Source organism: Kogia breviceps, chromosome 13 (genome assembly GCF_026419965.1).
Source record: "Kogia breviceps isolate mKogBre1 chromosome 13, mKogBre1 haplotype 1, whole genome shotgun sequence".
Classification (NCBI taxonomy): domain Eukaryota; kingdom Metazoa; phylum Chordata; class Mammalia; order Artiodactyla; family Physeteridae; genus Kogia; species Kogia breviceps.
Window position 1 is genome coordinate 767,861 of NC_081322.1, and position 27,054 is coordinate 794,914.

The 27,054-nt window shown below is 39.9% G+C and overlaps 1 protein-coding gene across 2 annotated transcripts in view; it reads left to right on the forward strand.

Moving 5' to 3' along the window:
* The window catches only part of ME1 (malic enzyme 1), a 185,806-nt gene that overhangs the window by 84,231 nt on the left and 74,521 nt on the right, over window positions 1-27,054 (forward strand). For both annotated transcript variants that reach the window (XM_059083903.2, XM_067011227.1), the window contains exon 6: window positions 8,253-8,356. In XM_059083903.2, coding sequence (XP_058939886.1) covers window positions 8,253-8,356 — 104 coding nt within the window. The remainder of the gene's footprint in view (window positions 1-8,252; window positions 8,357-27,054) is intronic.

The window sequence follows — 27,054 nt, forward strand, 5'->3', positions numbered from 1 at the left end:
GGACCATTACTGGCCTGCTGGAGTATGGGGCCTGGACCCTGGTGCTAATAGGCTAGAGGGAAGATTTCAGAATGGTGCTTTGCTAGAGCCGGTATTATCATAGTAGAATGAGCTCCTCAAAATGGCTGCTGCCACTACTTCTTTCCCCTAGGGCAATCCCAGTTGCTTCCTATAACTTTAGGTGGCTCTCTAAGATCAGCAGGCGTGTTGGACCCAGGCCCCTACCCCTGTGCTGGAATTTGGAGTGTGTGAGATTTTGCTTATACTTTTTAGCAGCCAAGTCTCTGTTTCCTACAGTCCTCCAGCTCTCCCAAAGAGAAGCCCCACTGGTTTTCAAAGCCAGATATTCTGGGGGCTCATCTTCCCAGTGCAGGACTCCTGGGCTGGGGAGTCTGACATGGGCTCAGACCCCTCGCTCCTTGGGGAGAACCTCTGATTGTGATATCCCTCCTGTTTGTGGGTGGCTGACCTAAGAGTGTGGGTCCTGACTCTCTATGTCATCTCTGCCTCCCACCCATCTCATTGTGATCTCTTCTTTATGTCTTTACTTGTGGAAAATCATTTTGGTTAGTCTTCAGGCCTTTCTCTTAGATACTTGTTCTGTAAGGAGTTGTTATTTTGTTGTGTCTGTGGGCGGAGGTAAGTTTAGGGTCTTCCTACTCCCCCATCTTGGCCACCTCTCGACATTTTATTCTCTTCATGCTTGCACTGCTACTTTACTGAGAAGACAAAAAGAAAACTTAATTCACTGAAATATGACAGAATGATGGGTTTGTGTGACATGTAATGTAGTTTCTATGTTGCCACTCTGTATTCCACTTTCACATGTGAAAAACCCCTTGTAGTCAAAATATCCTGTAGTCATAATTTTTATTCTCATTCCTTTTGTGAATCTCTGTCCAGTTGTTTTTTGTTTGTTTGTTTGATTTTTGTGGTACGTGGGCCTCTCACTGTTGTGGCCTCTCCCGTTGAGGAGCACAGGCTCCGGACACGCAGGCTCAGTGGCCATGGCTCATGGGCCCAGCGGCTCCATGGCACGTGGGATCTTCCCGGACCGGGGCACGAACCCACGTCCCCTGCATCGGCAGGCGGACTCTCAACCACTGAGCCACCAGGGAAGCCCATCTGTCCAGTTTTAACACTTCATAATAAAAATACAAAAGCAATTGCTAACAACAGTTAGTTTCTTAGCCAGAATAACTTAGCAAAGTTTCATGAAGGCTAGATCCCTTTTTTATAAATTACAAATATTTTCCTCTTTTATCATAAATACCTATATTGAGTAGTAATGAAAGTAGAAAAGCAATTAGCAGCTGATTGATAAGACAGTCCTCACTTGCTTTTAAATCACACTTGCCTGCCTTCTTCAATCTCTGCAGCTTACAACTAAAAGAAATTTAAAGAACAAAGACACTGGAAATGAGCCACAGAAGTACTTGCCTAAAAAATACTCTTATTCTTTAAGTTAATAATGCAAAACATTTATTTAGGTAGGATGTTTGTGTTTTCATCTTACCTTTCATCTATTATTTCATAGTCCCCATTTTCTTTAATTTACTTGTGAAGCAGTTCTATATAAAAGTTATCTTTTAACTGAAGTAAATTGTCTTTGTCTCTCAAGAGCATTCCATACTTTATTTCTTTTTTTTTTCCTGTTGTTGCCAAATCTTTTCATAGAAGTTATGTTTATCATTTATCTTTTCTTAAGTAAGTGACCAATATCAAAGCTTGATATTTTACTAAAGATGTGAGTAAATGTTCCTTTTGCCCCCTCCAGTCTTAAAAACTGCTACATACATCACACGGTGTATGTTTGCTTGGGCTGCTGTAACAGTACCATAAGCTGGGTGGCTTAGCCAATAGAAATTTATTTTTTCACCGTTCTGAAGGCTGGAAGTCCATGATCAAGGTGTCAACGGAGTCAGTTTCTTCTAAGCTCTCTCTCCTTGGCTCGTCTTCCTTCAGTGGTATTTTGTCTCTGTGCATCCGTGTCCTAATTTTTTCTTAGAAGAGCACCAGTTATGTTGGATTAGGGCCCACCCTAGTGACCCCATTTAATTTAATGACCTTTTTAAAGACCTGTCTGCAAATACAGTCATATTCTGAAATACTGGGATTAGGACTTGCACATATGAATTTTGGAGGGGCACAGTTGAGCCCGTAACACATGGTCGGTCTTCAAGAGGGCACGGGCAGTATGAGTCGGAGAATACGGTCTCCACACAGTCAGTCTCTGTTTATTAAACTGCTGCTCTGGGTCTCAGCTTTTCTGATTCTAGCTTTATGTTTAGTCTGGCCTTCAGTTCATGTGTACAGTGTATCTAGATCTGGAATCCTTACTGGAACTTAAAGTCACAAAGTTGAAGCCCCTTCCCATTGAGGAGGTTCCCCCTTTTGTTCTAGAAAGTACTCTTCATGTTTGGCCTGAAGCAGCTGTGTTGGGGGAGAAACTGAACAAAAGAAGAACCTTACAGAGTTTTCTGCCCTACGAACCTGCCATGTATCTTTCAGCACTTGGACAGAAGTCATTGTTGGTACTAGAGTGTGACTGGTACTAGGTTTCTATTGCTACCATGACAAATTACTACAAACTTAGTGGCTTAAAATAGCACAAATATATTACCTTACAGTTCTATGGGTCACAAGCCTGACACAAGTCTGAACAGGCTAAAATCATAAAAGATGTCAGCTGGGCTGTGTTCCACACTCTTGTCTTTTCCAGCTTCTAGAGAAATGCCTCCAGTCCTTGGTTCATGGTCCCCTTTACCTGTTTTCAAAGCCAGCAGCGTAGTGTCTCTCTGACCCTGTTTCTATCATCCCATTTCTTTCTCTGACTACAGCCAGAAAAAGTTTTTCGCCTTTAAGGACTCACCTTTAATCACACCTGCAAAGTTTCCTATGCCACAAAAGCTGATGTATTTATAGGTTTGTGGGGAGGAGCGTGTCGTTATTCTGCCTGCCACGTGGTCCTAGCTAGGCTGTCAGCATTTCTCCCTCAACCCCCCTCACTTTTTATCTTTGTCCTTTCATATTATGGGGATTACTTGCCATTTCAGGCGAGGGATCCCGCCTTTGAATGAGTACTAACCTTTGTATTGTATAGTAAAGCCAGAGGAGAGCAGATAATCCCTCAGTTCCCAGTTTGCCAGCTTGGTGTGTATTGTCACATGCTTACTTTTTCATCGTCTCCTCTTACCTCACCCTCTCTAAATTAGGATTATATCAAGGATTTATTCATCTGTTTTCTGAGGCACGACACCAGTGCCTTGGGAAAGAGAATGGGGTCTACAGTTTGGTTTTGTATGCGCTGTAAGTCTCAGGAACTCCTTGAAGTTTGTGATATATTTCAGAAATACCCATTATATAAACGAAAATAGAAAAAAAATTGACCTGAGACAGGAACTTTCGGGGAAGTAGAATAATTTGATTTTAACTTAATAATTTAAGGTTGAAACGAGTGGTTCTCAACACACGTTCCATGAACGAAACCAGTTCAGAATTACTGGGGGCATGTGTTAAAAATGCAAAATCCTGGGCTCCACTCCAGACTTACTGAACCACAGTCAAATTTTAATCATTTTTATTTCCACTGCTTGTTAACGTTCATGCCAGCTCGTATGCATGCTGACATTGTACGTATTGCTTGAGACTCTTGGCTGAGCATTGGCAGTTAGATTGCTTAATCATACTGATGACATGAACCAGCAAAGCAGCAAAAAGTTGATATTATTTCTTTACAGAATTTGGATTTTCATTTGCAAATAATGAGTAAATAGCAGCATAGAGTATGACTATCTGTATATTATAAATATAATTTAAAAATAAATGCTGAAATGGGAAATATTCATAACATTTATGGCAGATAAAGATTTAAAATGGTCTTAGTATTCAAAGAACAGTTTCAATTCAATGAGAAAATGTTAACTGTGAAATATTCAAATTGCCTAAGGACCCATGGTCACAGATAATTTAAAAATGAAGAAATGAAAATGGTCAGTAAACTTATGAAAAATGTTTAATGATATTAGAAAAGAAATATAAATGAATACTACCTGATAACATTATATTTAAGTATATTTATATATTTTTAACTCTACTATATATTTTATTTATTATATATTTTATTTATTATATATTTTATTTATTATATATTTTACATGTATACTTCAAATATACACACACACACACACACACACATATGTGGAAAGATAATACTGTTCCTTTGGTTGCAACAAAATAAACATATTTATTATATGTCACTGGGGGGTGGGGGATTGTTAATTTGTTCATCCTCTCTAGAAGGGCAGAGTTCCAATACAGATCACACGTTTTTAAAATATTCATCTAGTGAGTGATGTGAAAACTTGCCACAATATATTCCTATGTGAAAAGGAGTTATAAAACAGTCTATGATATTGTCCCCAATTTGGACAGATCATATTATACATGCATAGATGTGAAGAAAATGACATAGAAGAATGTGCATCAAGGGGCTAGTGGTGGGGTAGTTCTGAATGGGTAGAGCTTATTGGTTTTCTTTGTTTTTGATTTTACATTTCAGCGCTCTCAAATTTGCTGATAGGAAATACTACTTTTTGTAATGATTTCTTAAAACTTTAGAATATTGAGAAAATATTTTTTATTTCTCAGAAACTTTAGACTGGAATGGTAGAAATGAGAGATATGATCAAGGTAAAAGTTGATAGTGATTACTATTAACTTCAAATAAAAATTCCCAAGGTTCCAGAGTTGAGACAGTGCTAAGAAGTATGATAATTAATTTTACCAAATTATACCCTCCTTATCTCCTTTGTGAAACTCTCTTATGTTTCCATATGCTTTTGTCCTTTACTCTCTTTCATAGCCTAAGTGTTTTCCTTCTCACATGCTTCTAAGTCTTTGTAAGTCTTCAGTGACAACAAACGCATTGCATGTGACACCTCTTGTTAAATAAGGTCTAATCTTTTTAAAGTGTTTGCTTAATACCAAGTCTTTCATTTATTTCCCAACAAAGATCTATTAAGTTTTTACTCTTGGCTGTGAGAAGTTTTTAATCCAATGAATTAATGTCACTTCTGTGCCAGGCTGCTTGGTCTGTGGTGCCATTATCACAACGGGGTAATCTTGTTAAATTGCTTTTTGTAGATGTTATTTTTTTGTCAGCCAAATCTCCAAGAATGCACTCATTATTAAAGCCTTAATTATCAGGAAATTTTTAAAAAACAATAATTTTTGACAGAGACATTATGACTGGAAGAATTTTATAACTTCCTGATTTAATTCAAAAGCTTTGTCTTGTTCATAAACCTTCATAATTGACTCTTCACTGTAGCAGACTTCTTTATGATATACTTTAATTACTAGCATGGGAAAGAATGAGAGAAAAGAGAAGGGGGAAAATGTAACATCTTTTCTCAATTGTGTTCTTTTTCTAATTCACATTTTAGAAGTCCAACTATATCCCAGACATGGAGAAAGTATTTTAATTCTGGCAGCCATTAGTAGCTCATTGGCACTTCAACATCAACTGTTCAGAAGCCTGCCAGTAGATTGTTTAAAGTTTTTAGGCCTCAAGGAACAGCTGGGCTTTACAACAGTACTCAGTTTCAGATTTTACATTTCCTGTGAAATACATTTATATGATTTGATATGTTAACTTCCAGCTAGCCAGAAAGCCTTAACTCACTGTTGTGCAGTACATTGTAAGTGGGACGACCACATTCTGTATTGGCCAAGCCAAGGCACTTTCACAATGAGAGAGGATACTATTAGTAATTGCACTAGGACAGGACGTGTAAACTGGGCTATAGTTTCTGTTGTCTCCAAGCAAATTCCAACATAGGCAATTCAAATGGTTTAACCTTCTTAACAACATAACCACACCTCAAAACCATATCATTTATCTATAAACCACCTCCAAACCTAGTGACTTAGAATAATTACTGTTTTATGAATGTTCGTGATTCCCTGGAATGGCTAGGGAGGCTGGGATGCTTGGGACAGCTTAGCCTTTCTCCATAGAGATTCTCACCCTTCACACATTGTTCACATTCCACATGTAAAATATGCTCATCTCCGTCCTAGGTTTCCAAAAATGTCATCCCAGGAAAAACAGCAGGCCCACAGTTCAGGATTCTGTCATCTAAATCAGGTCTAGATGCAAATGAAGATCCTCATGTTTTGCTCCTCGATGTGGCTCCTCCTATATGTTCCCACATACCAAGCATACAATGGGGAGGCAGGGACAGAACGGCCACAGTCAACACTCCCTTTCAGAATGGCAGGAACAGGAGTCATATGGCTCTAAGTGGTTCATAGCAATTCTGAATTGCCAATGGACGTATGTTACCAGACCACCTACTTGAGGAGCAGGGAATGTTCTTTGAATAGGCCCAGTTCTTCTTCTTCAGAGTGGTTCTGTAGTTCATTGTTCTCCTAGGCTTTTGGCTCTTCTGTCTGGGCTCTTGGCTCTGTCCTCTGAGATAGTCTTCCTTTTCCATAAGAAATGGCCCCGTTGCATCAGAATGGCTCTCTCAGTCTGCTTCCTGCCTGTGGAAAGTGGAGGATCCAATGAAGTATTTTCGTTTTGAAGTGTCTGTGGGTCAATTAATCCAAGTAGTACAGCACCTTTAAAAATTTCTTTTTGGCTTTCTGTGTATCAGATTATAGTCTACTACATTAGATAAAGGCCCTACTCACAATTCTTTTCAAAATAGGCCTTCTCCCTATTCTTGGTTGACATATCAGAGTGCTGTGGTACCAGTTCCACTGAACAAGGCAAAATGGTCTCCTAGGCTCCACTTTAAATCAATCAGAAGCTTTCAAAAGAGTTATTACAACCACACACTTAATTTGATCTTTGACCCACAGGCCTTATTTTACTTTGGAAATCTTTTACAGGCAAGTCTTGTGTCCTCTATATTCTGTTTAAATTTTGCCCACAAGCTGAACATTTCCTTCTTTAGTTCATGTCCATGTTAACCTTAGCACACAGCCAGTTTATGCATTCAGCATTCTGCCTGGAAATCTTTTTAGTCAGATTCACAAGTTCGTTAGGTACATTTTTCTCTATTCTAGGTTACTGAAGGTAGCAGTGTTGTCAGTTGTTTCACTATTATGTCAAACATTGCCATTTTTCCCAGGCTGTCAAAAGTTTGTCTTTGTAATTTCTTTCAGCAGTATTTTGTGATTTCCAGTATATAGGCCTTCCACATGTTTTGTTAAATTTGTCCCTATGAATTTTATGTTCTGGAATGCTATTGTAAGTGGAGTTGTGTATTTTATTTCATTTTCAACTATTCATTGCTAGTATATAGATATACATTTGATTTGTGTAAATTGACCTTATATCCTACAATCATGTTTAATTCATGTATTATTTCTAGTGAATTTTTTGATAGATTCCTTAGCATTTCCCATGTACATGGTCATGTGTGTACAAATAGAAACAGTTTACTTCTTCCTTTCCAATCCTTATTCCTGTTTTTTTTCTTTTTCTTGCCTTATTTTAATGGCTAGGATCTCTAGTATGCATAGTGTTGAATAGAAGTGATGAGACTAGATATCCTTGTCTTGTTTCCAATTTTAGGGGAATAGCATTCAGTCTTTCACTGTTAAATATGTTGTTAGTTGTGGGTTTTTCACAGATGCCCTGTATTAGGTTGAAGAATTTCCTTTCTATTCCTAGTTTACTGGGAGCTTTTGTTATAAGTGTGTGCATATTACTGTATATAAATTATACCTCAATTAACTGATTTCATTAAAAAATTACCTATTCTAAAGCTTAAACAGAGTAGTGTTGCCTGATCTATCTATCTATATCTATATATGTATATCAGTTTTAGAAGAAAATCTAAGAAAGGAATTGCTATCTTTCCATTTCCTAAGCTAATATGATACTTCAAATCTCAGTATTATTTTTCTTTGTGATGAACTTTGCCTTTTGAATTTTACACAACTGAGAGATTTTAATACCTTTTGCTTTCCTCTAGAATAAGACATAAGAATAACAATAAAAACATAAGGATGTTTTAAATGTTTAGTAATTATATTTCATATTCTTATTTATAAGCACTATATTATATATAATACTAAATAATAACTCTTTAGGTTAATTCTGAATCAGTATAGCTAGATTTTATTTCCATTTCTATCCTTTTTGTACAGATGAGAAAACTGAGGTTCACTCAGAAAGAGTAAATGACTTACCTTTAGTTATTTCTATACTTATGGTAACTTTTTTTTACAAATAGGAGTTACTTAAAGATCCATTGTACATTGGACTACGGCAGAGAAGAGTGAGAGGTCCTGAATATGATGATTTTTTGGATGAATTCATGGAGGCAGTTTCTTCCAAGTACGTATAATCTTTATTTTATCTATTTTAAGTTAAATTTCAAAAACTTAAAGATAACCTGACATAATAAACTATAAAAATATCCAAGTATGGTGCAGTATGTTTAATAACTAGAAGTGATTGGAATGAAATATATATATCTCCTCATAACTATTGTTGGCCAAATGATAATCTCATGTGTCTCCCCCCCCCCGAAAGTTGTCTCTGTTTCTATCCCCGAAGATTCTTTTTTCTTACAAGCATCTTCAGATCCTGTTGTTTGGGAGGCATGATTATGGTGAATGAGGCAGTGGCTAGTGACTAAATTACCTGAGCAAGCCTTTTCATGATTATTGGCAGTCTGTACTTTGTTTCTGGCTGCTGATAAAACCTGGTCTTCCATCATCTTTGTGGGTGAATCTGAGTCTTGTGGTAGGAGAAGCAGAGGAAGAAGTGAGCATGAGTTAGTACAACCCACAGGGTCCAGAATAGAGCAAGATCCATGAATCTCTGATTAAATCGACTGTATTTGGTTAAGATGCAGTACAATATTTCACCTGGTCTAGGTAGCATTTAATTGTGGACCCAGGGCTACTGTAAAATTTTCCGGTTTTTTTCCTTCAAGGTGTAGAGACTTCTGCTATAATTTAGTAATATGTTCTGAGAGAATTTTGTCACACTAACAGTCATCCCATTTGTTTCTGTATAGCCACAGAAACCATGTACTATTTAAAAACATATACGTTGCTTTGGTTTTTCATAGAAATGAACTCATCACTAGAATCAACTGTAACTATAGACATACGTCTCGTTTTTTTTTTATTATAAGGTTTAATTTTAAGCAGTTGAATTCAACAGCAGAAAATGCTTTCATCAGCTTGCACAGTACTTAGAATGTTTTGAATCTCTTATTACCCAAGATTTTGTGCAGAGTATATTTGCCAATTAGTATGGACTACTTTTTAAAGACCCACACCTGATTTATTTATTGTTATTATTTATTAACTTAAACTTATAATAAACTACACTTACTCATAGAAATAGTTGAGAAACTCTACAGTTTAAGTTCAAGATTTCATGGTACAGTTAATTGATAGTAGTTTTTCATGTTTAATTTTAAATTCCTTACCCTGTAAAATTTATGTAAGTTTTTGAAGTTATGTGTAACTTTGTAGGTAGCAACATTAATCAAGAGATTGTATAGAGAATACTGCAAGGCTATATGAAAGAAAAGGAAATTCTCAACATATTTGTTTTATTGTCTGTGTAAATAAAATCTATCTTTATATAGATAACTTAAATATACTTACAAAGGAGCTGTTAAAACAAGTTATGAACTTAGCATGTATGGCCTATATACTTAAATGCTGTTGAAATAAAAAGAGAATATTTCCGTAATCAGTGAAGAGCTTTCCAGATGAAAAGCTAATTTTGAATAAGCTGTGTCAATCTAGAATCAGAAAAGCTGTTTTTTGGTTTTTTTTTTTTAAATGTCGAATTGAGAGGTTACCTAGGACCTGTAATAAGGAAATGGGGTTTGACAAGAGTCAACAATAATTTAAAATGCAGAGACCACCTGTAAATCAGGAATTATACTTCTGGGCTCTTCCCAGAGAAAAATCCCACGGACTTTTCAAAGACACTTCCTGGCAGGACACTACTTAGGGAAAAGTTTTCTAGAAGTGAAACCTAGCACTACCAGATTAAATTGGGGAGTAGTCCTGAAGATAAGCCCAAGATTATTTAAAAAGGAAACGTAACTTACATTCAAGGTGGAAAATGCCTGTTACAAGTTGGCTTAGCCAGGAATCTGGTTCTGAGCTGGAGTTATTAAGGAGTGTTCCAAAGGGGAAATCAACCCCTTTGGAGGGGGAGGGGACAGAAAAAGAAGTGGATAAAAGAGAAGTTGAGCTGCAACGTCGACCGGCCAACAGCCTTGGGACCACCCCTGCATGCTCTTTAGACCCTTAAGGAAAACTAATTTCCATTCCCCACTCCCCAAGCAACATTACGTTGGTTTTCTTTACCGTCTTGTCAGGGATGGGATGGGGCAGTTGCCCGTTCTTCCTCTTGGCTTTCTCTGCAATTATATATCTTACCTCATAGGCCACAGATTTGATACGGGTGTTGTGGCAGTCGCCAAGTATATGTATGTCCTGGTTCCACATCTGGGGACTGTGGAAGTCACCACCGCCTGGGTCTGTGGTCCCAATGGATCCAGTATGAACTAGACCTTGGCCAGGGCACCATTAATTAGGGGCCTCCATACGCGTCTAACGTGGAGGGACAGCATATTGATGCTTCAGGTCTCCTGGTATCAGTGTCAACTCCGTGCCCTCAAAACGCTTGGGTGTTCCCTGTCCCCAGTGCACAGTGGCTTGGATAAAGGGCTGTAGGTACGTTTGGGGAAGGACTGGGGGAATTATTATCTTGTATTCTTGCCATGGTGCTGCGAGATCCTCCCTTCTGTAGACTAGGCTGCTTCTTCCATCAGTGAGTCCAAAAATCAGCCAAGGTTTGGAAACTGAGCATGTGAGTGTGGCCTCCTTGGGGCAGCTACCCTCGGCTTCGCAGTCACATCCGTCTTGGATTTCTTTTCAATGTGCCGGTTGGATAGTAGCCTCGTTAGCTTCTTATTGTGTCTCTAGGGATGCCGTACTCTGTGAACCAGGTCCGTAACTGTGGGTCAGGACCCCCTGCACACCAACCTTGCCACTCTCAGGATAATTGTACCTACCTGGCTTCTGGTGGCTTCCGGTCCTCACCTGGTTCTAGTATCCCCATTGCTGTTGATGAGCCTGGTTCCATAAAAACCTTTCCTCTGTCACTTCTGACCTTCAGAAGAGAGCCGCCACGCAGAACCTGGTAATGTAGATGTCTTCTCACCAGTACATTCCTCGTGGCTTTGGTAAGTGGTGTGTTTTCGGGGCCTTCCCAGGGAACGTCCCCATCCAGTGGGGTTCTGGCCTCATGTAGCACGTGCACCCCAGCATGCGCTCTCTGAGCCTGTGCTCCCCTCTTCTGCCATCTGCCCCAGCATTCTTAGCATTACATGAGCTATTACTTTGCCCCTGTTTTTAGGAGCCATCCTAGCGGCCGGTTTGTACCGTCTCCTGAGATTCTTGCCTGTTGTAAATCTTGCATCTCAGCACAGTGCCCTCAAATCAATAAACTCTCCCTTATCTCATCTTAAATTCCAGCCCCTTTGATTAAACGCCCTCAGAATTTAATCTTAGATGTACTCTCCTTTGCTAATGTAAGTTTGCTGGATCTCGCAGTGCCTTTCTCAGATAGCCTCTTTCTTTTTCCTTTCTCAGGCCTCTGACGTCCCAGATGGGTTATGTTGTGATATAACCCTAGTTATATAGGCCAGAGTTTCTGGAGAGGAGGTGAGAGTGGACAGATGGGGGGTTCCAGAGGCACAGGTTGTCTTATGGGAGAGAAGCCTCTACCTACATCATCCCCCAAAAAGAAGGGGCAGGCCACTTTTGTGGGTTCAGAAAGTTCTGGGGAATCTGGGAATTCAGGATTTGGGGAGGCATCAAACGAGACATCTCATCCCACGTGGCAGGATCCTGTTCTTTTCCAGTCAGGATCCTGACTTCGTACATCTTCTGTGCCTGGAAGTTAGGGATTTTTGGACTACTCTTGACGATTAATCCCTGTTCCTGGTCATTACCTTTCTTTGCCCAAAAGCTGCAAGATCTGAGAGCATTTTTGTATCTACCAGAGAGTTCCTCTGGCTTTCATGTTGGTGGTTACTTGCCCTTAGCTTTTTTTTTTTTTTTCTTCAAATTTGCAAATGCATTCTTTTTTTAAAAAATTTTTATCGGAGAATAGTTGATTTATAATGTTGTGTTAGTTTCAGGTGTACAGCAAAGTACATCAGTTATACATATATTGCCCTTAGCTTTTTATATTCTTTTTCAGTTGTCCTCCTAGTTTTTATTTCTCCTATGTTTCTCAAACATCATTCTAGCTAAACTGTTCCCCTTCTGCTGGTATACCATCCCAACCTACCTCTGGTGAGAGCTTTAACCGGTGGACAGCCACCTCGTGCCAGGGGGGTTCTCTGTGTCCCCTGGGGTTACGCTCCTCTTTGCCAGCCGGGCAGCTAGTGACCTAGCTCCAAAGACCCATCTTATCACCTGCTTTCTCAGACCACTCTTGGTACCATCTGTCACAGACTAGGTTACCTGGGAAACATATTTGGAAACGACCTTTACTCTTCAGAGGTTTCTAAGCAGTGCCCTAGAGATCCACCCCTGTGGAAGGGGGTACACAGGGAGCAGGAATGGGCGCAGGATAAAACTGAGCTGGGATGCAGCACAAGACGCTTTCTTCTGGCCCCTGGGGGAACTCTGGAGCTACAGTGGCTTTTCAGAACTGTCCCCCGTTGGGCTGAGATAGCCAAGCCTTTCTGTTCCTACATCAGTTAGCCATTGGATGGGTGTCACCCTGAGAAGAACGTGACCTCTGGTGTACTGCTGTCTGTAGCGGAGGCAACCCCTGGGGAAGAGTGGGGGAGCTGAGAGCCATGACACAGTGATATTTAGATTAAGATGAAAACTGAGCAGAAAAAAATTGTACGGTTTGTAATAAAGGCAGGTGCTAGAATCTGTAGGGTGGACCATATTTCTGATACCCTGTTATAAGTCAGATGATAGACAGATGCTAGCCTCTGCATAATATTTTTGCTTTGGAAACACTGGCCACTGGAACAAACCATTGAGTTGCGCCAGGCAACTGTGCTCTAACAGAAGCTACATCTCTCCAGTAAGAATGTCGTGTCAGGGCTTCCCTGGTGGCTCAGTGGTTGAGAGTCCGCCTGTCGATGCAGGGGACGCGGGTTCGTGCCCCGGTCCGGGAGGATCCCACGTGCCGCGGAGCGGCTGGGCCCGTGAGCCGTGGCCGCTGAGCCTGCGCGTCCGGAGCCTGTGCTCCGCAACGGGAGGGGCCACAACAGTGAGAGGCCCGCGTACCACAAAAAAAAAAAAAAAAAAAAAGAATGTCGTGTCAATCTGTTTTTTCTTTCTCATTGTTTTGATTCATTCATCCATTTGTTGAAAGCCAGGCACTCTGGTGCTGGGGATATGGGGCTGAATCGGACAAAAATAATCCCTGCCTTTCACATAGCGTCTCTACTAGAGGAGACAGAGGATAGACAAGAAAATAAGCAAATAATAAGCAAATGAAAGAATGAAATTTATAGTGAATGCAATGAAAGAAACAGGAAATTGGACTGAGAATAATAGTAAGTGACTTAATTTATATAAATCAGATGAGTGTTATAGATACCAGTTACCTCTTCTATGAAGTCCGTTGTCAAAGTCATGATACTTTTTAGTCATAGTACTTTTGTTGAAAATTAATATGAGCTCTTTGATTATAGTTAGGTAAATTCATTAACAGTGGAAAACTGAATTCAGAAAGTATTGACTGATTAGCCTGGATACTAAGTAGCAGCTCCAATGGAGTACCACAGGTCTGTTTCTCTAGTATTTGCCTTTTCAACGATTTTTATCAGTTGGTCCTAGTAATTCTACATCTGAGAATATAGGTTAAGAAAATAATCCCGAATAAGAAATAATCTCTATGCCCAGATATGTTCACTGAACATTCTGATTACATGATTTTCTTCCCTCTGCTTCCAGAATAGCACACCCTCCTCGCTTTCCTTCTAACTCGCTTCCCTTGGCTCCTTCACACTCCCCTTAGCTTCTTTCTTTTCATTCCCTTGACCTCTGTACTTTACCGTACTCCAGGGCTGGGGGCTTTCCTCATTACTGTTTATCCCCACCCTCTCGGTGACCTCGTCTGGTCATTCATCTTGATGTCTGTGACTCCAGAATCTGTGTTTGGAGTCTGTCCCTCTCCTCTGAACTCCAGGACCGCAGTCCGCTTCCTCCTTGATAGAGATCTGCACTAGGAGCAGCTTCTGGGAGCAAATCGGGAACTGGACTCCTGACCTCCCCCCCCCGCTCCCCCCCCCCCCTCCCCCGCTCCTGCTGCAGTGTTTCCCACTCAGCACATGACAGCCCGTTCTTCCTGTTCCTGAGATGAAAATCATTGGCGTCTTCACCCTGTACCATGCTACTCGCAAAACACGTGAGCTTTTTTATTTTATTATTATTATTATTTTTTGCGGTATGCAGGCCTCTCACCGCTGTGGCCTCTCCCGTTGCGGAGCACAGGCTCCGGACGCGCAGGCGCAGCGGCCACGGCTCACGGGCTTAGTTGCTCCGCGGCATGTGGGATCTTCCCGGACCAGGGCACGAACCCGTGTCTCCTGCATCGGCAGGCGGACTCTCAACCACTGCGCCGCCAGGGAAGCCCACGCGTGAGCTTTAAGCTTCAGAATGTATCCAGAAACTGGCCGTTTCTCGTGGTCTGTGTTATTGCTTCCCCGCTCGGACCCTCTTCTCCCTGATTGTGGGTAACAGTCTGCTGACTAGTTCGACTGGTGCCTCCCTTGTTGCCCTTCAGTCTGTTCTCAGCACAGAAGCTAAAATGATTGTACGTTAGGTAATTTATCTGCTCGAAACCCTGCAAGGGCTTATCATTTCACGCAGAATAAAAATAAGCGCTTGCCGTAGCAAAAAAGTCCCTGAACCATCTGACTCCTTGTTTGCTATTTCTCTCATTAGAGCCAGGCACGCTACTGCCTCAAGGCTTGTCCTTTCTTCTCCCACCCTCACCTTGCCCAGTTTTCCACACGGCTAGCACCCTCCTCCTTTAAAGAGACATTGAAAATTCCTCAAGGGAGTTAGTTCCCTGTCAGTCCAGTGGTTAGAACTTTCACTGCCAGGGGCCTGGGTTTGATCCATGGTCAGGGAACTGAGATCCCATGGCGTGGCAAAAAAAAAATTAAAAAAAATACAATTTTCCTCAAATATCTCTTTCCCAATGAGGTCTTCCTTGAGCAGGTTATTTACAGTTTTACCCCCAACTCATTTTTCTTCTTCTCTGCATTTATCAGTATCTGACATACGTATATTTACTTATATTCTGCCTACATCCTTATACTGTAAGTTTCATGAGAGCGGGAGTTTACTCTTTCTTTCGCTACCATATTCCTGGTTTCTGAAATATTATCCAGCGTGTGATAAGTACTCAGTAAATATTTGTCAGATGAATGATTGAGTTTGATTTGTGTTGTTTATATAGCTTAAAATGATAGGTATGAATGTTAGAACTCAGGTATTTTAAATAATTCCTTCTTTTCCTGCGATTTGATTTCAGGAAATATTAAAGCTCTCATAAGCCTTACATAACTGCCAAGTATATATTAAAATCACTACTTGTAGGCACTCCTTAACTATTTGTGTTTGTTTCTGTGCTGGTATTTCTTATAGTAGCCTTTGTTTTCCAGAAGCAGTTGCCTCTGAAAGTTAATAAGAAAAGTAGTGACAGCTTTAGCTTTGCTGTCTAAAATTCTTTCTATCAGAATTTCATTGATAGTTATGAACTAAATGAGAAAACAGGCAGTACCTCAAGTGAGCTTTAAAAAGCTAGTATTGGGCTTCCCTGGTGGCGCAGTGGTTGAGAGTCCGCCTGCTGATGCGGGGGACACGGGTTGGTGCCCCGGTCCGGGAAGATCCCACATGCCGCGGAGCGGCTGGGCCCGTGAGCATGGCCTCTGAGCCTGCGCGTCCGGAGCCCGTGCTCCGCAACGGGAGAGGCCACAACAGTGAGAGGCCCGCATACCGCAAAAAAAAAAAAAAAAAAAAAAAAAAAGCTAGTATTAAATTTTTTAATGAAAGTAATAGAAACTATTCAGCAGTGACTGTACTTAATCTTTTTTTCCTTTTCCTCTTTAAAGGATTAAAATTAAAAATCCCTTGGAAGCACTAAGAATGGCAACAAGGGTGATTATTATAGTTAGACCTCAACCTTGGCTACCATCCCAAATTTTATTATGCTGTGTCACATAACGCTTAAGATAATAATTTTAGTTTGAAGCCATTCCATCTACCATTTGCCACAAGGTGTGGTAACGGTGTTTTCATAAAACGACGCTATCTTTACTGATTCAGCATTGAACTGAAGCCTTGACTCTGCGCCTGAGACAGACCAGACTACTTAGAGAAGTTATTAATCGGGTCAGAGTTCTCAAAGGTCACATATCAGATTTCAAAGGTCTAAGGTGTATAGCCCCCCTGATTATCGTGGCCAGATTTACTAGATATATTTTTATTATTATTATAATGTCCTCTCTTTCTAAAGATGCCATCCGATATGTAAGTTAAGGAGCTCTTCATCCTTACACGGGGCTGCAGTTCAATAATTTCTCCACCATTCTACGTTAAATCTTTGGCTGCCCCGTAGGGAAGGGGCCTTTTTATTGTCCTGTTGTTGTTCTTTCCGCCATTGCGGCTGCAGTTGATTTCCCGGCTGACTCTCTGTGCCGCCTTCTTTCACCCATTCCAGTCATTACCTTTTATGCCTGGTCCTTTTTTTGGGAAAATGGGTATATTTATAGCTTAGATGATTTTATCTATAAACCTGTGAGTCCCTTTGGATTCCACCTGTCACTCGGGGCAGCATAATTTACTTTGGTTCTCATAAGAAATTTAATAAAAACATATGACTCTATGGGACACCATGGCTGTTCTTCCTTGTGGCCCAAAGGTGATATGAACCATTTGAAAAAAAGATCAAGTGGAAAGAATGTCTGTCAATATGAGAGAAATCAGCAACCATGTTACTAAGGAACGTGACTCAAATCTAATTTATGACTAGATTTTTTTTTCCACTTTTCCATCCAAAGAAAGATCAGATTCACACTTTAACTATAGCCATATTTTTCTTGGAATGCCAGCTATTTCTGTTTATAACTTTCTCTTTACTTTTTTTTTCGAGTGAATGAAAAAGATAGGTCATGTAAGTATTAAAAATCTATAGGTATGCGTTGTGTGTGTGTGTGTCTGTGAGTATAAATACATTTATATTCCCTAAAAGATTTAAAGGTGGATATATACTTCAGGGCCTCTCACTGTCGTGGCCTCTCCCGTTGCGGAGCACAGGCTCCGGACGCACAGGCTCAGCGGCCACGGCTCACGGGCCCAGCCGCTCCGCGGCACGTGGGATCCTCCCGGACCGGGGCGCGAACCCGCGTCCCCTGCATCGGCAGGCGGACTCTCAACCACTGCACCACCGGGAAAGCCCTGTACTTCAGTATTTTAACGTTAGTTTTGCACCTTTTCCCGTATTCCAGTCCAGCCTTGGTGGAGCCAGTTTGACTTGGAGGAGCAAGTGAAATTCATCATCTCTTTCTGAGCATAGTTTACAACTCTTTTCTTTCAGATGCTTTTCTTTCCTCATCCTAGTTTATTCTAATCATTAATTCTAATTGTATTAATTCCAGCATTCCTTTAATATGGGTGTAAATTTTTTACCCTGATTTTATTCTGTTTGTATGAGTTTTATGTATGTATTACTTTATTATGCCCTGTTTTCCTTACTTGAATGTGAGTTTTGTCAGAAAAAGAACCTTATTATCAAGAGATCACTTTATTTCTCACTGTCCCACGTTATGCTGTACTGCATAGTGAGGATAAAATAACTCCCATTGAAAGCATTACTTAAACGTTGAAGCTAACCGTCCCGCAACTCCTGTGGCGCATATCCGAAGGAAAGGTGATTTCCTGACATAAACTGGAGAATCATACAATTTTCCAAATAAAGTGGCTCTGCCTGTCGTAAACTAAAGGTTTGAATTTTAATTACAGAGAGACATTTATGTTTTAGATTTTAAATTTTCTCTAAAGAAGAAAAGTATTTTAATAAATTCCTGTTGTATCCGTTACTACCTGTCTTTTTCTCTTTGAATCAGCAAACATTGAGATCTATATAGAGGAATCCCTTAATATTTTATCTGAGTTTATTAAAGCTAAATTATTGTATTTATTAAAGATAATCATTCTGGTTTGACAATTTGTATACCATGCTTCCTCTTTTTCTTCTTTGCCTATTCTCCTGACTTTCAGTTAGCTAAGTGAAGCCCAATTTCTTAAAAGCTTGTGTTTCTTGTTGTTTTCTGTCTATATTACCATATGTAATAAATTAGAAAAAATGAATGCATATATCTGCTCATTGGCAGTATTAAAACAGGAGACTCACTGTAGATTTCCTTAGCTGTACTCATAGATTAATCTAAAAACAAAAGCAAAAAACCACTACCGGTAGCGATGCCTTTTGGGTCAAAATAAGGTCCTTTGTTATAACCTTCTTTCCTGCCTTCCTTAGTTTATATGTATTTATAAACAAAGATAAAGCACGTGTGCACGTATGAAAGCAGTTTAGTTTTTATTTTTAGAAACTATCTGGGTTTGATGGGGAAATAGTGTAACTGTATTTGAACGAGAGAGAGATAGTTTTATTACTGGAAATTAAAGATGCTGAAAGGAAAAGAGGAATTAAGGAAGCGAAGTCAGAAAGTTGGTTGGGGTAAGGTCAGAAATTAAAGGGACTTCTTTGTTCTCTCGGAAATGTGGGATCTAATTTGCAGTCAGTGTCGTATCGGGACCTAATGTTATTGCTGGTGGTCAGAACATTTCAGTTAGTAGAAGCCCGAGCCCCTGTGATGGCCCGTCCTGACCGCCCTGGCTTCCTCTCTGCCACTCTGCCCTGCCTTCCCTGGCGTTGGACTCTCAGGGTATATTCCCACTTTGCTCTTGCTCTTCGCTTTCTCTGAAATCTGCTCCCTCCTCTACCCTGAAATCTACTTGGTTAACTTGGTTGTTCAGTATTTGCTGAAATCTTACCTTCTTCTGAGGCTTATCCTGATTCCCCAGATGATACTGAAACAGCCCCACCCACCTCTCACCACCCCTGGCTCTCCTGACACACTTGCTTTGCTCGACTTTTTCTTATGATATAACTTTACATTATTTACAGAGATGATATCATTGTATATACTGCATTTATTACATCTTCTTGCTTATTGTGTGTCTCACGCATTAGAATGTATGTTCCCCAAGGACAGGGGTCTAGTTTGTTCCTTTTCTGAGCAAGTTCCTATATCGATGCCTGGCACAGAACAGATATACGGTAAATACTTGTTGAACTGAACTGAACGACACTCAAAGGGAGGCCACACGAGAGAATATGGGTGAATTGGCACAAATCCCTTCTGTTACTAGAAAATTAAATTGTAAACATGCCTTACTTTGGATGAGCTACTAACATCATTTTCCTGTGGAAGGAGAGCTATAAAGATGTCCTGAGCGGTGAAGACCTGATTTTCGCAGGTCTCATGAATAGACTGTTTCTGGAGGGACTAAAAATAAGTGCTGAAGTTGGTATGATACATAAAATAATAACTACATTTAATGTAAGCTGGTAGTAGATACTTTTTGAGCTGATAGCTTTCCAAGTTCTGTTATTTAAAGCTGTAACAAAATTTGTGTAAAATTTGCCCTAATCGAGACATAAGAACAAAATAATCATTCATGTTGCCGAGATGATGACATTCTGACTCACTCAATTTTCCATCACTTGACTGTTACTTTTACTTCACAAGTCACAGAGCAAGCCAGAATTACCATAGCATGCCACAATTTTGATTTCGCCATGATGTAGTGATTAATTCTTCAGACTGTTTTTCTTTGTGGTATCCACAGATGGTGACTCATTTATTTTTCATATCTTCAGTCCACATAATACCACGTCCTGCAGTATATGTGTAAAGACTGCCACATTGGCGAATAGGAAACAAAATAAGCAGCTGTTAAATTTATTCTTAGCCAATATGGTGAGATAGGGACTGTAGAAATTCAAATGGAAAAAAGACAATCATTCTGAGCACAAGTTGGAGTGGGGTCGCCTGGGATAGGTTCACAGTCCGTTTCTTCAGAGGCCTCACAGGATGAATTTCTTATTTCGGTGAGTTCACCGTAGTTTGGATCTGACTCGCAGCTCAGGAAGTTTAGAGACCCGACTACAAAGTCCACATCTCAGGAACATGTGATATGTAAAACCTTGGCTTTGAAAAGTGCATGGGCTGATGCACTTTAGTATATAGATTTCTGTCTTAAGTGAGAGGGTGGATTATAATTAAACATTCTCTGAAGTGTTCCAACTTTAGGATTTTATTAAAGTACTAAAGAAGCTGTATATTGGTTCACAATTCAGGGCTGATCTGTAGCCTAAAACTTAGTGAGTCAGTTGAAAATGTTGATCACATCGTATAATTTTTTTTTTTTTTTTTTTTGCGGTATGCGGGCCTCTCACTGTTGTGGCCTCTCCCGTTGCGGAGCACAGGCTCCGGACGCACAGGCCTAGTGGCCACGGCTCACGGGCTTAGTTGCTCCGCGGCATGTGGGATCTTCCCGGACCAGGGCACGAACCCGTGTCTCCTGCATCGGCAGGCGGATTCTCAACCACTGCGCCACCAGGGAAGCCCCACATCGTATAATTATACTTGACCCAGAGGAATAAACTCATTCAATGTTTTAAACTACTTTGTTTTGCATAAACTTTAGCTTTTCCTTGCTGCCCCAAGATTATTTTAGCAGGAGCTCAAGAGACAGTTGTCAAAGGGATTCGTTCAAGAGAGAAAAAATTCACAAAAGGTTTTTTATTTGCATTGCATTGTTTTCTCTATGCTGCCTATTAAATCGTATAGTCAGCTTCAAAGCAAGTTCATGATAAGAATTACTTTCACAATAAAAAATGGTACAGAGAACTAAAACCTGTTGAATTGGGCTTCCCTGGTGGCGCAGGGGTTGAGAGTCCGCCTGCTGATGCAGGGGACGCGGGTTCGTGTCCCGGTCCGGGAAGATCCCACATGACGCGGAGCGGCTGGGCCCGTGAGCCGTGGCCGCTGCGCCTGCGCGTCCGGAGCCTGTGCTCCGCAACGGGAGAGGCCACAGCAGTGAGAGGCCCGCGTACCGCAACAAAACAAACAAACAAAAAAACCTGTTGAATTAACTGTGTGAAGATTAAAAATGAGACTTGGGCTTACATGAGCCATTTATGCTAATCAGCTAGACCAGCTCTTGACTTTCTCTCTCTCTCTGTTTTTAAAACATCTGTATCGGCACCATCTGATTATACCCTGAAGAAGAGACAAATAATTCCTTCTTGAGTAATTCGTTATATCCCATCCGATTATATCCCAAAGCAGAGACAAATAATTTCCTCTTTTTGAGTATCTTCTTTGACCCCCCCCACCACAGTGTTTACCTGTGCATTTAACTCAAGGACAGGTCCATTACTAAATCTGACATTTCCTCTCTTACGTCCTTGATCCATGCCCTGACTCCCATTTATATCACCATAAGCCACCTTCCCTAGACCTTGACCACTTTCTATCTTTCTCACCGTACAGAACCCTCTGGTGACTTGGGTGTCATAGTAATAAGTCTTCATGCACTTACCTTTACCCCTTTATTAACCCTTTTCACCCTCCACATATAAATCCCTTTCTGATGTGGGCCTCGCACTTGGTCTTTCTCTCTTGCCACCTGCCACCCTCCGTGTATCCTCTGTACAATTCACGAAGGGCTAGTTTTAGCTGCCTGTACGTGTACCTCTCTGTCACACCTCTGCCTTTGTACATAATGCTCCTTCTTGCCTCAGTGCTTTTGATTATTTAATTCTTGGCTTGTCTTTTATAAATCAGCTTAAATCTGTAGACTATCCCAGTCTAGCTAATAGAGGCTTCCTAGATGGTTCCTTATCCTAATGGCATGTATCACACTGAGTTTGTAATTACGTTTATTCATCTGAGTTAACATTAAGTCTTGGAAACACTGGAGGTCAAGGACTGGGTCTTTTTTTCTTTTCCTTTATAATACTTGTCGTAATACGTAAGAAGTGCTCAAAAAATGGTTATTGAATGAGGGCTGAGGTGAAATCTTACACCTCAGAGATGTTGTATCTGAAGATTGTATATAACTTTAAGGAAAAGTATATTGGATGATGACCTGAAATTTGTTCTGAATTCCATAAAGAAATAGTGTTTGCACTCCCTATGGCTTTATAGTGTCAAACTAACAACTCTCTATAGATGAGCAAAACACCCATAGAGTGATTTATATTTGTTCAGTGTTTCTGGACACACTTTAGTATTTTATATGCATTTCAAAGGTAAAAGGATTTTTACGCATAGGAGGTAAAAGTTTAGCCTTATTTATATCCCATACCTCTTATGATTTAACCTGCAAGCATTTATGTTGTTTTCTGGTTACAAATGGCTAAGGATATAAACAACTTATGATTCTAACACATTTTTAGTTTTACTAACTAAACTCTAGATTACTCTACATTTGGATTCCTCCAGATCTATAGTAGAATTTACAACTGTTGAAAATCATGTGTGCACAGGGAGTATATAAAGGGATGCTACAAGTTAATGCAAGAGAATAATTAAAACACTTAGTTCATTTTAATGGTATTTGTGATAAAAGTGACCCTGGAGAATTTGTATGGTAGAGACAGACTTTGTTTTTTGTTTGTTTTCTGTTCTTTTTAAAATTGCTTTGAAAGGTTTCACACTCCAGATTTTCTACTACAATTCTTTATATTTTGGGGGGGCGGGGCACGCTGTGCAGGATCTTAGTTCCCCAACCAGGGACTGAACCTGGGCCCTGGCAGTGAAAGCCCCAAGTCCTAGCCACTGGACCACCAGGGAATTCCCTAGAGATGGTCTTTGGAAATACCTAGAATGAGGGCAAGTGCAGTGAAACAACTGACCCAGCAGCAGGCCCGGTATGATAGCCCCTTCCTCTCTCTTATCTCAGCCCCCGCCCCAGCCCACATATATCCAGGGTGGATTTTCCAGGCAAAATTCATTTCTGTTCAGTTTATTTTAGAAAACATTTCTTGTCCAGGTTAAAATGCTAGGCACTAAATCTTCGCTTTCAGCAAAACATACCTAAATAAAATGTTGCCCATAAGAAGTTGTTAGTGTTTGAGTCTCTTCATATGAAGTATCTAAAGTAGTCAAAATCATAGGAACAGAAAGTGAAAGGGTGGATGCCAAGGGCTGGGGAAAGAGGAGAGGAGGAATTAGTGTCTAAAGCTTATAGCGTTTGAGTTTTGCAAGATTAAAAAGTTTCTAGAGATCTGTTGCATAGCACTGTAAGTATACTTAACTTACTGAACTGTTCACTTAAAAAAGGTTAAGATAGTAAATTAATGTTAGGTGTTTTTTACCACAATAAAAAAGAGAAATTGTTAGTAAAGTTTTTATAGATGAAAAATGTAAATGAAAAAGCTTTTTAAAGATTAGTAAAATATCATTTAGTGTTAGAGACTAAAATATTTTATTATTTTTATGGTAAATGAAATTTACAGTCCACGTAAAGTGCTTGGAATAGTAAAAGCTCAATAATGTAATTGAATACAGTACCTTTCACTTTTCAATTCAATTTGATGCAATTTTATGTTAATTCATTTAAAACCGCTTTTTAAATTTATTTATTTTTGGCTGTGTTGGGTCTTCGTTGCTGCACGAGGGCTTTCTCTAGTCGCGGCGAGCTGGGGGCCACTCTTCATCGCGGTGCGCGGGCCTCTCACTGTCGCAGCCTCTCTTGTTGCGGAGCACAAGCTCCAGACGCGCAGGCTCAGTAGTTGTGGCTCACGGGCCTAGTTGCTCCGCGGCATGTGGGATCCTCCCAGACCAGGGCTCGAACCCGTGTCCCCTGCATTGGCAGGCAGACTCTCAACCACTGCGCCACCAGGGAAGCCCCTAAACTGCTTTTAATGACAGGATACTGGCATTCTAACTCAAAATGATCTATTTCTGATAAAGGGCTATGTATATAGACAGAGAGAACACCTTGAGGCTAAAAGGAAACTTTTAATATAAATACACATTTTTCGGGATAGTTTATGCTTTGTAAATTTCCCCGGAATAGCTACTCTGCTCCTCTGTTTATCACTTGTTTGTATTTTTCTCCTAAATGTTACAAAATACAAAAGAATTTGCTTTTAATATACCTTTTACATACTACTGAACACTCAAAAGTATTAGGTATTAAAAGGCATATTTTGAAATTAACACATTATAAATCAGCTATACTCCAATAAAAATTGTTTTTAAAAGGCACATTTTCTTCTAACTTAGAAATGATCAGAAGGTAACTTGATTTGAAAGCATCATTTGTTTTCTTGATATTTAAAACTATCTATTTAAATATAAGAATGAATACTTTAAAAATTTATTTATTTATTAATTTTATTGCTGGCTGTGTCGGGTCTTATTTGCAGCATGCAGGATCCTCTTTATCATGCGGGATCTTGCGTTGAGGCGTGCGGGCTTCTCTCTAGCTGTGTTGTGCGGGCTCCAGAGGGCATGAGCTCTGTCGTTTGCAGCACATGGGCTCTCTAGTTTAGGCGCACGGACTTAGTTGCCCCATGGCATGAGGGATCTTAGTTTCCCAACCAGGGATCGAACCTGTGTCCCCTGCATTGGAAGGTGGATTCTTAACCACTGAACCACTAGGGAAGTCCCAAGAATGAATACTTTTTTTTTTTTTAAACATCTTTAATGGAGTATAATTGCTTTACAATGGTGTGTTTAGTTTCTGCCTTACAACAAAGTGAATCAGTTATACATATACATATGTTCCCATATCTCTTCCCTCTTGCGTCTCCCACCCTCCCTATCCCACCCCTCTAGGTGGTCACAAAGCACCCAGCTGATCTCCCTGTGCCATGCGGCTGCTTCCCACTAGCTATCCACCCTATGTTTGGTAGTGTATATATGTCCCTGCCACTCTCTCACTTCGTCACAGCTTACCCTTCCCCCTCCCCATATCCTCAAATCCATGCTCTAGTAGGTATATGTTTTATTCCCATCCTACCCCTAGCCTCTTCATGACATTTTTTTTCTTAGATTCCATATATATGTGTTAGCATATGGTGTTTGTTTTTCTCCTTCTGACTTATTTCACTCTGTATGACAGACTCCAGGTCCATCCACCTCACTACAAATAACTCAGTTTCATTTCTTTTTATGGCTGAGTAATATTCCATTGTATATATGTGCCACATCTTCTTAATCCATTCATCTCTTGATGGACACTTAGGTTGTTTCCATGTCCTGGCTATTGTAAATAGAGCTGCAATCAACATTGTGGTACATGATGCTTTCTAAGAATTTGTCCATTTCTTCCAGGTTGTCCATTTTATTGGCATAGAGTTGCTTGTAGTAGTCTCTTAGGATGCTTTGTATTTCTGCAGTGTCTGTTGTAACTTCTCCTTTTTCATTTCTAATTTCATTGATTTGAGTCCTCTCCCTCATTTTCTTGATGAGTCCGGTGTTTATCAATTTTGTTTATCTGCTCAAGGAAGCAGCTTTTAGTTTTATTGATCTTTGCTATTGTTTTCTTTGTTTCTATTTCATTTATTTTTCCTCTGATCTTTATGATTTCTTTCCTTATGTTAACTTTGTGTTTTGTTTGTTCTTCTTTCTCTAGTTCCTTTAGGTGTAAGGTTAGATTGTTTATTTGAGATTTTTCTTGTTTCTTGAGGTAGGCTTGTATAGCTATAAAGTTTCATCTTAGAACTGCTTTTGCTGCATCCCATAGGTTTTGGATCATCGTGTTTTCATTGTCATTTGTCTCTAGGTGTTTTTTGATTTCCTCTTTGATTTCTTCAGTGATGTCTTGGTTATTTAGTAACATATTGTTTAGCCTCCATGTGTTTATATTTTTTATGTTTTTTTCCCTGTAATTGATTTCTAATCTCATAACGTTGTGGTCAGAAAAGATGATTGATACGATTTCAATTTTCTTAAATTTACTGAGGCTTGATTTGTGACCTAAGATGTGATCTGTCCTGGAGACTGTTCCATGAGCATTTGAGAGGAAAGTGTAAGCTGCTGTTTTTGGGTGGAATATCCTATAAATATCAGTTAAATCTATCTGGTCTATTGTGTCATTTAAAGCTTCTGTTTCCTTATTAATTTTCTGTTTGGATGATCTGTCCATTGGTGTAAGTGAGTGTTAAAGTGCCCCACTATTGTTGTGTTAATGTCGATTTCCTCTTTTATAGCTGTTAGCAGTTGCCTTATGTATTGAGGTGCTCTTATGTTGGGTGCATATATATTTATAATTGTTATATCTTCTAGTTGGATTGATCCCTTGAGCACTGTGTAGTGTCCTTCCTTGTCTCTTGTAACATTCTTTATTTTAAAGTCTATTTTATCTGGTATGAGTATTGCTACTCCAGCTTTCTTCTGATTTCCATTTGCATGGAATATCTTTTTCCATCCCCTCACTTTCAGTCTGTATGTGTCCCTAGGTCTGAAGTGGGTCTCTTGTAGACAGCGTATATATGGATCTTGTTTTTGTATTCATTCAGCAAGCCTGTGTCTTTTGGTTGGAGCATTTAATCCTTTCGCGTTTAAGGTAATTATCGAACATATATCGATATGTATGTTCCTATTCCCATTTTCTTAATTGTTTTGGGTTTGTTTTTGTAGATCCTTTTCTTCTCTTGTGTTTCCCACTTAGAGAAGTTCCTTTAGCATTTGTTGTAGAGTTGGTTGGTGGTGCTGAATTCTCTTAGCTTTTGCTTGTCTGTAAAGCTTTTGATTTCTCCATCGAATCTGAATGAGATCCTTGCTGGGTAGAGTAATCTTGGTTGTAGGTTCTTCCTTTTCATCACTTTAAGTATATCATACCACTCCCTTCTGGCTTGTAGAGTTTCTGCTGGGAAATCAGCTGTTAACCTTATGGGAGTTTCCTTGTATGTTATTTTTCGTT